General features: G+C 46.0%; 1 protein-coding gene across 3 annotated transcripts in view; it reads left to right on the plus strand.

Moving 5' to 3' along the window:
* The window catches only part of PCDH15 (protocadherin related 15), a 637,262-nt gene that overhangs the window by 505,583 nt on the left and 118,437 nt on the right, over positions 1-13,242 (plus strand). For all 3 annotated transcript variants that reach the window (XM_059851092.1, XM_059851093.1, XM_059851091.1), the window contains 3 exons: positions 3,127-3,320; positions 7,335-7,467; positions 12,732-12,811. In XM_059851092.1, the coding sequence (XP_059707075.1) occupies positions 3,127-3,320; positions 7,335-7,467; positions 12,732-12,811 (407 nt within the window). The remainder of the gene's footprint in view (positions 1-3,126; positions 3,321-7,334; positions 7,468-12,731; positions 12,812-13,242) is intronic.

A 13,242-nucleotide genomic window follows, 5' to 3' on the forward strand; every position in this document is an offset into this window, starting at 1 on the left:
CCACTAATAAAATTATTTCCAAACCTCCTTTTCCTCCTCAGAAAACCACTCCTAAATATCATTTTCCTCCCAACAAAACCACTCCTAAATCTCCTTTTCCTCCCAAGAAAACCACTTCTTGCTGCAGCAGAATCCACACCTATTTTGCCAGACTTTTAGTACATTAAATGTTGATGCAATGGAACTGATCCTGCTGGATGAAAATTTCTTAGCAGAATAAATGAAACCTTGTTTTGTTCATCTCCCTTTACATTTTAGCCCCTGTTTCTTAAATCTTGTTAACTATGGAGCTCTATCGGGCTGGGACAGCTGGAGATGGGATTTCTGGAATCATATATAATGGCAGCAGTTAAACTTTAATTCTGTTTAATCCCAGGTTTGATTCCTGGTTTTGCCCCCAAAATGTTTTTTCAAATTACTTATCTTTCCAAGCATTTGTAAGTTTAATTAACCTCCTAAATCTCTGTGCTTGTGTAGTCAATTAATTTTCCTTTTTCATGTCATCACAATAAAAACTGGCCTGGTTCCAAATCCTGCCATTAAATCCTCAGGACCCTGTATTTTGCATAAAGGCTTTATTTATCTTTTTTTTTTTTTTTTTTTTTTGTATGTGTGTCTGTTACTTTTGAAGTTCAGCAGACAAGGTTTTTACAGCTCTGTCACTTGGGTGGATAATTATTCTCTGCAAGGTTAATTAACTCACCCAGGTATGTATAGAAGCTATAGAAGGAGTGATTAAATTGCATTTTTACAGCATGGCTCCTTCAGAATTCCAAAAGAAATAAGGGAATGAGGTAGATTAAAAAAAACCCCACAAATATTAATTTGTTTTTTTAATTTTTAAGAGGAGATGACCTCTGTTCCATGATTTTTGGGGCATTTCAAACATTTATCCTATGTTCGCTATACAATGTGTTCCAAAATGCTGTAGGAGATGAATTAGGATTTGTTTTAAAGCTGTTGTGGGCTTAGTTCTTGGTTTTCAGAATATTTATGACTTTCTAAATGAAATTTTGCATTTGATTGAGTCTTTGTGCATGAAGGATCAAGACTATATTAGAAACCAGGAGAAACTCTGAGTTTTTCCATGGAAGTGTCCAGGGCAGGCTGGATGGGCCTCTGAGTAGCCTACTCTAGCGGACAGTGTCTTTGCCCATGGAACTGGATGAGCTTTAAGGTCCCTTCCAACCCAAACCATTCCATGATTCCATGAATTCCCATCCTCCCCTTGGTGCTCAATGTTGCGTGCACGTGGGATTTAGATACTGCAGCTTTGGGATTTATTCTTGTTTTACTGGCAAGGTTTGGTTTCTGCTATTCTGAATCTTCCGACATCCTTGGGCAAAGGTGTTTTGATAGTTCCAGGTGGTGGTTTGGCACTTTTAGGTGGTGGTTTGCAGCTGTAGGTGGTGTTTTGGCACCTTTAGGTGTTCCTTTGGCAGTTGTAGGTGGTGATTTGGCAGTTTTGGGTGCTGGTTTGGCAGCCTTGGGTGGTGCTGTGGGAGGCTGTGAGCTGCTGAAGTTGATGTGATGCTGCACTGTTCAGTAGGGGATTTTCTATCCTAGCATGGCAGGGCCATCACGGAGTTCCTGTCCCTGACTCCAGATGTCACAAGGTGACAAGAGGGGCCCAGAGGCAGAAGCTGAGGCTGCTCTTTGGCTGGCCTTGCCTCAGGGAGTGGCTGTTGATCCTGTCCTTGGCCTCGCAGTCAGTGCTGAGGTTTTCCACCACTGCTGACATCCAGCATTCCCATCCTCCATCCCTGCTGCCCCAGGGAAGGAGTTTTTGTGTCAGGAAAGCCAAGGCAGAGACCTTTGAATTTTCAACCTCACACTGGGATCCCTGCAGGGATCCTTCCTGAGGCTGGGATTATTTTGGACATCCCAGAAAAGCTCTGCTGTAACCCCTGCTGGTGCCCTTTCCCATTCCCCACCTCCCACTGCTCGCCTGGAGCTGGGAGCAGCAGAGGACCCCATGGTGCCATCATTCCCTGTAACTCTGTAACTTCCACTGCCAGCTGGATGCACGGCTGGATGCTGTGGCCTCCTGGATGTTCCAGTGCTGCTCAGACCACTTTATGCCATTCCTTGTGCTGTTTGAGGGAATGTTTTCCTACAGAATGAAATGGCAGGTGAGGAACCTGTGTATCAGCAAAACAACTCCTAAAGGAGGGAGAGACAACAGGGCCAGGTTGGACAGGGCTTGGGGCAACCTGGGATAAGGGAAGGTGTCCCTGCCCATGGCAGGGGCTGGAATAGGATGAGCTCTAAGGTCCCTTCCAACCAAAACCACTCTGGGATATTCTTCCATAATTTACTAAAAGCAAATATATTCCCTGGACTCTAATTCCTGGCCAATGTGTGTTTGATTTAGCGTGGCTCCCTACAGAAATGGGATAAACCCATTGCCTTTCCCAGGGGGAAGAGAAGAACCCCCTCATTTCCTTATGTTCACCATTAGAATTTGGGTCTAATAGCAGGATTTAGATTTTTCTCAAGGGATTTAAAGACATCATGGCACTTGGGAACACGGTTAGTGATGGCATTGGCAGTGCTGGGTTAACAGCTGGACTTGACCATCTTAGAGGGCCTTTCCCACCTGAACAATTCCATGATTCCAAGTGTGTATCCATATGGGAACAGCTGCCATTTCCCTTCCACTTGGCTGCCACAGCCATATGAACACAAACATTGCTCTCCAGCTCTGCACGAGGAGGGCTTGGAATGCCAGGCCTGGAGACTTTCTGGCACTACTAGGGCTGTCACCTGGAAAAGTGGAGAGAAGGATGGGAAGTAAATAAATACAAACCTCTCATTACTATTGCAAGACAAAAAGTTGTCTTCTTCTCACATGAGAAAGTCTTACATATTCCAACCCACAGGGAATAAGCAATCTAAATAAGTTTTTTAATTTGTATCTTGAAATAATTGGCTTGCAGTCTTTAACAAGCAGTTTTTCTCTGCTTCATGATGTTTTTACACCTATTACTGATCGTTTCAGCTGTATCTTTGTTAGAAATTCCTGTGTGCATCCCAGATGTCCGAGGTCCCCTCTCCTCCTCCGGAATCACCTTCCCTGAGCCTGTGGAGGTGTTCCCCTGCTGACCCTGTGGTTTTGCCTTGCAGCTGACGGCCGTGGATGCAGATGAGGGAGCCAATGGGCAGATAGTGTACGAAATCCTGGCTGGGGATCAGGGGGACTTCACCATCAACGAGCACACGGGCCTGATCTCCATCGCTCCGGGGGTGCAGCTGGCCGTGGGGCGCTCCTACGCCCTCACCGTCAGAGCGTCCGACAGGGCCCCCCCTGCGCAGAGGAGGTAATTAATGCACCCCTAATTACTCCAGCAGTAACACCTGGGCCACACCCCCATTCTCTAGTCCACGCCTCTGTTCTGGGAAAGTGGCACACACACAGTAGAATTCTTGCCCTTTGTGTGTGGGGGCAAGATTTAGGCAGGGAGGGGAACATCATCATCTTTAAGGTGCCTTTGTACCCAAAGCATTCTATGATCTGTATGTTCAAAAGCCACCAAAAGTATCAAGCCCTGCTTACCTGTTTCTGTGGAGTTTATGTTTAAAATGTGCCAAAATGTCATTCCATGAAGGTGTGGAGGGAACAAAAAATGTCTCCTGTGTTCTGGAGCTGGTATTGATAATGTGACAACCTCGTTGTCCAAAGAGCATGAAGGGAGGAACAGGAGGTTCCAGCATTTAAACCTCCCACAACAGTAACTTCTTCAAATGGGAAATGTAAGAAGGAAATAAAATACAAGACTAGGATTTCAGTAACTGGATTTTCCTCAGGACTGCTGCTTCTCTCATGTCTCCAAGAAAGCAGCTCATGCTGTTGTGCACATATTTTATAATTACTGTCCATTCAACTTGTTAAGTTGTTCATAAAATTAACATCTGGTAGCAGTCCCTTGGCTGAATTCCACTCTCTTTTCCCTCCTGCTTGCTTTCTTGATAAACCCTCTCGAGCTGGTAGCAGGCTGCTGGTAGTGCTGAGGAGAAGACTGAGGACAATTAAGCATTTATTTTGTGCAGTGCTTCAGGGAGAAGGCCAAAAATCAGTAATTCCTCTTCAGAGAGTCTGAGATCCCCATAGTGTGTCTCCACACTACAGCTCTGATTGCCATCAGCTCCTTTTGTGCTGGAGAAATCTTTGTGTTGCCCAAACACATATATTTCTGAGGATGGATGTTGGGAGCCTGTGCTTCCTCCTCTGAAAATGCCTTCAAGGCAAATGAGAAGTGGGAAGCTCTGCCAGGATAACCAAAGTCACCTGGAAAGTGGCTGAATTTCAGTCTCCCCCTTTGCTTATGCACAAAGCAAAACCCAGCCACTGAACCTGGCTCAGGAATTGTAGCTCTGCAGCCTTTGTGAGCACAAATTTAAATTGGGATTTGGAATTCTGTGTAGGTTTGTTGGGGTTTTTGTTGCATGGAATGACATTTAAAAATGTTGGTGAGTGGCTGTGTCCCAACTGAGATTTGGGTACTTGAGTTTGAGTATTATTAATTATGTTTATTCATATAAGTTATTGAGATACCATGGAATTCTTAAGGTTGGAAAAGGCCTCCAAGATCATCAAGTTCAACCTTGTAAATTAAACTACAGCAAGTGCCACATCCAGCTGTTTCTTGAAACCTTCCAGGGCTGGAGAATTCACCCCTTCCCTGCACAGTCCGCTTCTATATTGAAGCACAACAATTTCTATTTTTTGGAAAAAAAAAAAAAGACAACATTTGTAAAATCAAAGAATTTCAGGTCAGACTTTTAGCTTTTCACAATCCCTCAGATTCCTGCATGTGGGATTCATATCACTTGGTGATGCAGGGTTCTGCTGGATCAAGTCAAGATAGGTTGGTCCACACGGATGGAAATCCATTCATCCTAAATGTTATAATTGCCCAGAGCAGCTGGGGCTGCCCCTGGATCCCTGGAAGTGCCCAAGGCCATGCTGGACAGGGCTTGGAGCAGCCTGGGACAGTGGAAGGTGTCCTTGCAAATGGTAGGGTGGCACTGGATGAGTTTAAGGTCCTTTCCAACACAAACCATTCCATTATTCCATGTGGGGATGATAAAAGCAGAGATGGGGATGCAGTTGACTTTCAATCAGCTAGTGAGGCACAAAAGCTGTTTTTCCATGCTGGAGTGGTTTTGGGAGCTCTCTGCAGTTCCCAGATGCTGTGCTGGTCTCTGTGTATTCACCTGCAAACACCAGCTGCAGTGCTTGGCTCAGCTCCATCTCCTTCCCCTTCCCATGCCAAAGGAGAATTTGCCAGCTCCTTTACAGGGCTGTAACCCACACTAAAGACACAGGGGAAAAATGCAAGGTGTTAATAAAAAAATGGATTGGAATTGCAAAAAAAGCCATTTAATATTAGAGTGCTTTTAGTTTGCAGACTATTAGTGCTTTACTTCTGTGGTTTTGCCTTAAATATTTGAAGAAAATTTGCTTACTATTCCTAGAATCCCAGAATGGTTTGGGCTGGAAGAGACCTTAAAGCCCATCCAGTCCCAGGGCAGGGACACCTCCCACTGTCCCAGGCTGTTCCAAGCCCCAATGTCCAGCCTGGCCTTGGGCACTGCCAGGGATCCAGGGGCAGCCCCAGCTGCTCTGGGCACCCTGTGCCAGGGCCTGCCCACCCTGCCAGGGAACAATTCCTTCCCAATATCCCACCTAACCCTGCCCTCTGGCATTGGGAAGCCATTCCCTGTGTGCTGGCACTGAATCCTGTCAATTTCCAACACGTTGCTCTCAGCCCTGGCATTGCTCTGCCCAGCTCAGTCCAGTGACCCAGACCTCCAAAACCTGCTGGGAAACAAGAGTGGGAAACACCAACAGCACAGTGGTGACTGCGCTCAGCCACAGTTTTGGGCAGCTGATTAAGAATATTGATCACTAATGTGTTGTTTTCATATTCAGAGAGCTCTCACAGTTAGTACAGCAGCTGTTTCAATAATAAATATCTGGTAGTTTTGGGTAGGATCCTCTAAAAAAGCTCTGGAGTTTGCTAACCCTGCAAGAAGCAGCTCTTTGGGTTCATGATTTTCTTCTCTCTCCGTCTTCCTGCCCCACCTACAAAAAAACTGGGATAAATCCCTTCGTTTTCTTTCCTGCAGCTCTAAACCCTGAGATTTATCAACATAAATCCAAGGATTTATGAGAGGGAAAGCTACACCTGCAGCACAGCACTTGCTCTTCTCAGGAGTTTGTTCTGGGGTGGGGATTCTGTGCTGGCATCCAGGAGGGGAGAGGCGGTGGGATAATGGAGCAGGGAGGCAAGAGGAAGATCCTATAAAAGCAGATTTTTAATCTCCAGGGGGACTCCTGGCTCCCTTCCTCAAGCTGAGGCTGTTGGATATCAAGTGGGTTTACAGGATGGTCTGTGCAGGGTCTTCAGTGTCCCAAAGAACCTTCAGAATTCCACCTGGAATGCTGTTTGCAGTCTATCTGGGGCAGGGATTCACTGCAGCTCAAGGGTGTGCCAGGGGTTTGCAGCCTCCTGCATGCCACGGCTCTGAAATGGGATTTATTGCTCTGAAGTGGGGATTACTGACCCACAGCATCGCAGCAGAGTTGTGTGTTTCTCTTCTCCCAGCATTTCCTTCTCTGCCAGCATTCCCTGCTCCCCCTTTTTCAAGCTGGCTGCCAGCAGGGATGCTCCAGGGGTGGCTGTTGTGTGTGGCATAATTCCCAGCCTGGAATTTGAGCTGCTCCCACAGAGGACACAGCACATTGGGAGCTTTTTTTTTTTGGAGCATACACTGATATCTCACTGCTCTGTTTTTGAAAGAACACCATTCTGGGCTGCTTTGGGGAAAATTATTGAGCTTTTCTTCCTGTTCAGAGTTCCTCTACAACTCCCTGAAAAGTGGTTGTAGTCAGGTGGGGTTGGTCTCTTTCTCCAGGCAGCACTGACAGAACCAGAGAATGCAGCCTCAAGCTGCACCAAGGGAAATATAGGTTGGATATTAGGAAAAAGTGTCTGCCAGGGGAGGTGGTGGAGTCACCATCCCTGGATGTGTTTAAAAACAGACTGGATGTGGCACTGGGTGCCAGGGTTTAGTTGAGGTGGAAGGGCTGGGTTGGACTCGATGGTCTTGGTCTCTTCCAACCCAACCCAGTGATTCTGTGAATGTGGCAGCCTGCCTTCCTTTTGATCCAGAAGGAAAAATATGTCCTGAAGCTTTTAGAGGAGCAAAGGGAAGCTGTTGGAGCTCAAGAACACACTGTGTGTAAATCAACCACTGTGGGTTGCCTTGTGGATTGGATTTATTGATTCTGACTGGTTTTGACTGGTTTTTCCCCCCTTGCACTGCAGGAGCTCCATCACCACTGTTTACATCGAGGTGCTGCCTCCCAACAACCAGAGCCCTCCACGCTTCCCACAGCTGATGTACAGCCTGGAAGTCAGCGAGGCCATGAGGATCGGTGCTGTCCTGTTAAACCTGCAGGTACACAGGCTTCCCTGGCACTCCCTGAGGCTGCTGAAACCTCTCCACCTTCCTGCCCTCTGTGTCATGCCATGCACAAGCCAGTCCTTTCATCTAGGGGGAAAAAAGGGGCAGTTCAAAGGGATTGAAAATTGTTTTGTTCTGATCAGTAGCTCTTTTTACGTGGACTATAGAGACAAAGGGCTCACTTGGCTCTTTCTGTTACTTTTTTGTTTGATTTAAATAGTGTAAAAGATGCTGTAGGCTGCAAGTGGCACTGCCCAGAGAATCTGGGGCTGTCCTGCATCCCTGGAAGTGTCCAAGGCCAGGCTGGATGGGATTTGGAGCAGCCTGGGACAGTGGAAGGTGTCCCTGCCCATGGCAGGGGGTGGAACGAGTTGATCTTCAAAGTGCCTTCCAATCCAAACCATTCTGGAATTCTGTGATAATTATACTAGAAAAAAATTGTATGAGTGGCTGGGAACTTGAAAGGACTGTGATTTATGGTGTTAGAATCTCTCTCTGTATTTGCCAGCAGATCAGAGGAGCTTCAGCGCCTCATTCATGGGGAATTTCAGCAAGATTTTGGGCAATTTGCTTTCTCTAACCTGTAGTTTTTGAAAAGTGCCTGAAGATTTTTCTACCCCCTGATGTGTGTAACAACAGGCTGAGAGGGAGCAGAGATCCCAGTGCTGCCAGGATTAGTGGGACCTTGTGCCCTGGGATCAGGGATCATGCAACAGCTTCTGGCCAGGTCCAGGAGCAGGAACATCCCTCATTCTCATACAGCAGGACCAGACCTCCCCTTGCTGCACTAATAGTTAAAAAATCAGTTGTCTCCTCACTTATTTACTGTTCCTTATCTACTGCATTGTGTTCTGACTCAAAACCAGCTGTGCAAAATAGGGAAATAAATGGCAACTCTTCATTGAGGTTTTTTTTTTTTCTTAAAGGATCAGAAACTTACTTAATGCTGTATTTAGCAGTAGTGCAATAAAGGAGCTCTAATTAACTCACTGAGGCAGGTGGATGGGAAAGCTCCTGCTTAAATGGTTTCCTGCTGAAAGTCTGGGATTATTCTGGCTGGTTAAGCTCACACAGTCACCTGTGCTGAGGGAGGATGACTAATTTAGCTCAGTGCTGCCAATTAACTCCTGGCACATCTGTGGTGCCTGCAGGGAGGCAGGAGTGGAAGGGCCAGGCTGTTCAGGAGCCTTCTCCTCCCCGGTGAGAGACGCTTGGGGTTGGAAGCCCCAAAGAGGAACAGGAGCCAGGAACATGCTGAGAAACAGAAACATTTGTGTTTCCTTGACAGGTGCTGGAATCTGTGGCCTGAGGGATCTTTGGAGGCAGAAAAAAACCTCTTGGCAGGTTTTAGTATTGAAGGATTTGATGGGATTTAAATGTGGTTGGAAAGAGAAGTTCCAATGGAATGATCTGCTTTAATGTTTCACTAAACCCCAAGCAGCTCATTCTGGGCTGGCCCTGCTCAGGGACCTCCAGGGCTGTGTCCAGTTCTGGTCCCCAATCCAGGAAGGACATGGAGGGGCTGGAGCGTGTCCAGGGCAGGGAGTGGAGCTGGGGAAGGGGCTGGAGCCCCAGGAGGGGCTGAGGGAGCTGGAAAGGGGCTCAGCCTGGAGCAAAGGAGGCTCAGGGGGGACCTTGTGGCTCTGCACAACTCCCTGCCAGGAGGGGACAGCCAGGGGGGGTCGGGCTGTGCTGCCAGGGAACAGGGACAGCACAAGGGGAAGGGGCCTCAGGCTGGGCCAGGGGAGGCTCAGCTTGGACAGCAGCAGGAATTTCTGCATGGAAAGGGTGCTCAGGCCTTGGCAGGGGCTGCCCAGGGAGCTTTGCAGTGCCCATCCCTGGAGGTGTCCCAGGAAGGGCTGGAGGTGGCACTCAGTGCTCTGGGCTGGGCACAAGGTGGGCACTGGGCACAGCTGGGACTCCATGGGCTGGCAGGGATTTTCCAGCCTCAGGGATCCTGCATTTTATGAAAAATCCTTGATTGTTAAATCCCAAATATGCTTGGCTTTAGCTTTGGTGGTTGGTCCAGGACTGTATCTCTTGTAGGTCTGGTAGTCCTCAACCTGAAACGTGGAAGACAGAGAGGGATTTTTCACAAGGGTCTGGAGTGCCAGGATACAGGGAATGGCTCCACACTGCCAGAGGGAAGGGCTAGATGGGATATTGGGCAGGAATTGTTCCCTGGCAGGGTGGGCAGGCCCTGGCACAGGATGCCCAGAGCAGCTGGGGCTGCCCCTGGATCCCTGGCAGTGCCCAAGGCCAGGTTGGACAGGGCTTGGAGCAGCCTGGGACAGTGGGAGGTGTCCCTGCCATGGCAGGGGTGGCACTGGATGGGCTTTAAGGATCTCTCCCAACCCAAGTCCAGCTCCCTCGTCTTGCATTAAAACCTCCATCTGTATTAAAGGCCTTCTCCTGTGGGCAGCATATTTCTGTTCTCATCTTCATTTTTTCTCTCCTGTGTAAAATCCACCAGAATATTTTAAAGATTCATTAACTGAATATTTAAACTTCTGAAATCCTGTGCTGCCTTTTCCAGGCAACACAAAGTTCCCTGTTAGGCACCTTGGTTTGGGTTTTATTGCCTGTGTTCCATCAATGATATGGAATATCACCAGGCCTCAAATATTGAACAAGTGTTTTCGTGTGTAAATTTTCACACTGATGTTTCTTTTCCTGTGTCTTATCAATCCAATCAGTGTTTGGGCTGCTGCAGGTTTAGAAATTATGCTTTTATGGCTCTCTCTTAGTAATAATTTGGTATCTCTGCATACAGCAGGAGGGTTACAAAATTCGGTAGAGAGCCAGCAAAACTTTTCAAGTATTCCCAAATTATCCAATCTGAAGATCTGCAAAACATTAGGGTGAGTAACAATGCAAATGTAGCTGCTTTAAATTTGCCCTTTAGACTTTGGAAAAATAAAATTCACTTTTTTCTTGTCCATTAAAATTTCTTATGCTGATGATGGAGGGCTTTTTTTCTTTCTTATCCCCTTATTTATTTTCTAACGCACCCAGCTGGTCTTGACTGGTGTTTTAATTAACAACATTTGAGATTAATGCAATATTAAATGATCTCCACTGCATTAATTTGTAAATAAACCTCAGAGTTTATTGCATGCCTGGGAGGCATTTATGGCTTCATGTTCTGCCAGCCATTATTAATTAAAATATGCAAATGCTGTCATTTTTCTGGGAGCCTGCAGAACAAATAGGGCTGTTAGCAGGGTCCAGTTATGTGTTGAACAAGGAGCTAACATGGAATTGTTGTGTGCAATTTATGGAATCACTCTAGGCCATTGATCTGGAAAAAATCAGGAATAGGTTGCTCTTCTCCCTTGCCTCGGGTGGTTTTCTTCTGTACACAAGTGCTTTGTGTTCTTTACTTGGCTCAGATCCTGACTGTTCATGTCCTCAGGCCAAGGAGATCCAAATTCCACCCACACCTCCCATCACTCAGTGCCACCCATGGAATTTATAAACAATTCTCCCAGTCTGTCATCAATGTTGTGGATGGGAATATTGATCAGGGCTGGGAGAGCTGTACACACCCAAGCAGAACTGAGTCAGTACTAGCACCACCCACTACTGCCTGGCCTTCATTTTGATGATGGGTATAATTCTTGCTTGATCCCACCCTCCACTTGGAGACTGTTGTTGGAACTCCTTTGGGAAAATATCCCAACAAGCAGTGGGAAAAGCCTTCACCATGGCTCAGCTACTTTAACGAGCCACAGTTTCAGGAGATTTGTTGTCCTGTTGGAAAATCAGATTAAATTGCTTCAGTGTCCTTTAGTGCTGGAGAAATTCAGTTCTGTGTCATCCATCTGCATATTGGCATTGCAGGGAACTTAAAAATAATTTGGATATTTGTGGGTTTCTGGGAATTGCACTCCACCTGCCTGGTGTCTGATTTCCTGGCCCATTCCTCCATGAAGGATAGACCTTGGGTTTGTCCTCCAGTATTTTAGTTCTCTGGGAGTGCCCCCCAAAAAAAAAAATCTCTGATGGCTTTGAGATTGCTCCAGCCCTTGTAGACACCAGGATGGACTTTACCAGGCTCGAATTCCAGCAGCTGACTCAAAGATGCTCTGTTTATGAACATCTTCTCTGCCTGACTCTTGCCCAGCTCTCAACTGGAGCTTTGCCCCAGTTAATTTAGTTTGGAGCTGGAATGGGGCAGTTTTACCTCTCTGACCTTCTCAACATCATCCTTTCTGCTTTACAAACCATTCCTCAGGTTCCTTTGTGTTCTCTCCTGTTTCTGTTTCAGTTTTGCCTAGACTTCTTCTGGCTGTTCCCCCATCCACTTTCTCTTGCTCTTTCATTGTGCTGATCCTTTCTCTCTGACTTAGCCCCTGTTTTTTATTTGGCTAAGCCAAGTTGTTTTCTTATTGCATTCCCTTCTCTGCCTGAACATTTAAATGGTTTGTGCTTCTGCTCTTAATTTTGGGGGGGGACATTTGAGTTGGGTTTTTTGTTATTTTTCTTGGGTTTTTATCTCAAAAACTGGTGGTCTGCTCAAAGCTATGCAGCCTTTGATTGTGGCCCACAGAAACAACTTGACAGGAACAAGGAGGAGGTTGGCCTCTTCTCTTCTAGACAAGAGGAAATGGCCTCAGGTGGCACCAGAAGAGATATCAAAAGTAGTTTATTCAACTTTTGAAAGATTTTTTTTTTTTCACCTTATAGGTGGAATATCCTAATTTTGGTGCTGCTAATGTCTGTTCTTAAAGGCCTTATCCTGATCTTCAACCCCCAAAAAGCAAATTGTTGGGGAGAGTGAGTGCTGCAGTTGGAACTCACTGGAGCATCACCCAAAGATTGGGATTCTAATAAAACAACAGAAAGAGGGATCTTGATAAGAAATGGAAATGAAGAATGGGAAGAAAGGAAACTGAAAGCTCAGTCTAATCAGTATGGAGCTGCAGAAAAATAGAAGTAAATTATTAAAGCCTGAATGTCATACTCATGCTGTTGGATGTAGCTGTAGTTTGATAATTAGATAATTACTAATAATTAATAGCAGTTATTATCCTGCATTCAGGATATTGTCATTTCTGTGCAGCATAGGAATTCTGATGTGCTCCAACTTTATCTTGAGTAGCCCATCAATAACCAGAGTTGCCTTAGAAACAGGGATTGGTGTCATCCCTGTGGGAAACTTTCCTAAAACTTAATTCCCCAGTTTCTACATAGAAGGGAAGAGAAGAAACCTTTGCCACTGACTGAATTTTATCCTTTTTTTTCCTTCCCTAAAGGCTTTCGATAGAGAGGGTGACCCCATCAAATACCTCATTCAGAATGGAGATCCTCAGCAAGTTTTTAATCTCTCTCAGAGGTAAGTGGGAAACCCTTGGAAAACGGACTTGGAACTTGTCAGCCCAGGAAATGAGGAACTGAGGGAAAAGAGTTGTGCTCAGACACCTTCAGCTGCTCCTTCCAGGGGCTGTCAGCCATTAATGAGAGCTCTGTGAGCCAAATTCCACTCTGGGCTTTGTCACTGGCCACTGTTTATTTATTTTAAACACTATGTTTTTAGGTAAGAGAAACTCACTGAGGTGGAAAGATTCCATTTAAAAGAGTGGCCAGGGATTAATTAAAACCCTTTTACCTGTCAGCTCCTGACTAATGGCGGGAACAATTTTTGCTTTAATTTCCTGACTTGTTATGGTTTAGCCTGTAGTGAAAAGCCTTTTGAGCATTGTTTAAGAACTGTATTTTCCTTAAATTGAATTCCAACTTAAATAGAGTGAGAAAAAGAGGGTTTAT

The sequence above is a fragment of the Haemorhous mexicanus genome, chromosome 7 (assembly GCF_027477595.1).
Source record: "Haemorhous mexicanus isolate bHaeMex1 chromosome 7, bHaeMex1.pri, whole genome shotgun sequence".
In the NCBI taxonomy this organism is placed as follows: Eukaryota; Metazoa; Chordata; class Aves; order Passeriformes; family Fringillidae; genus Haemorhous; species Haemorhous mexicanus.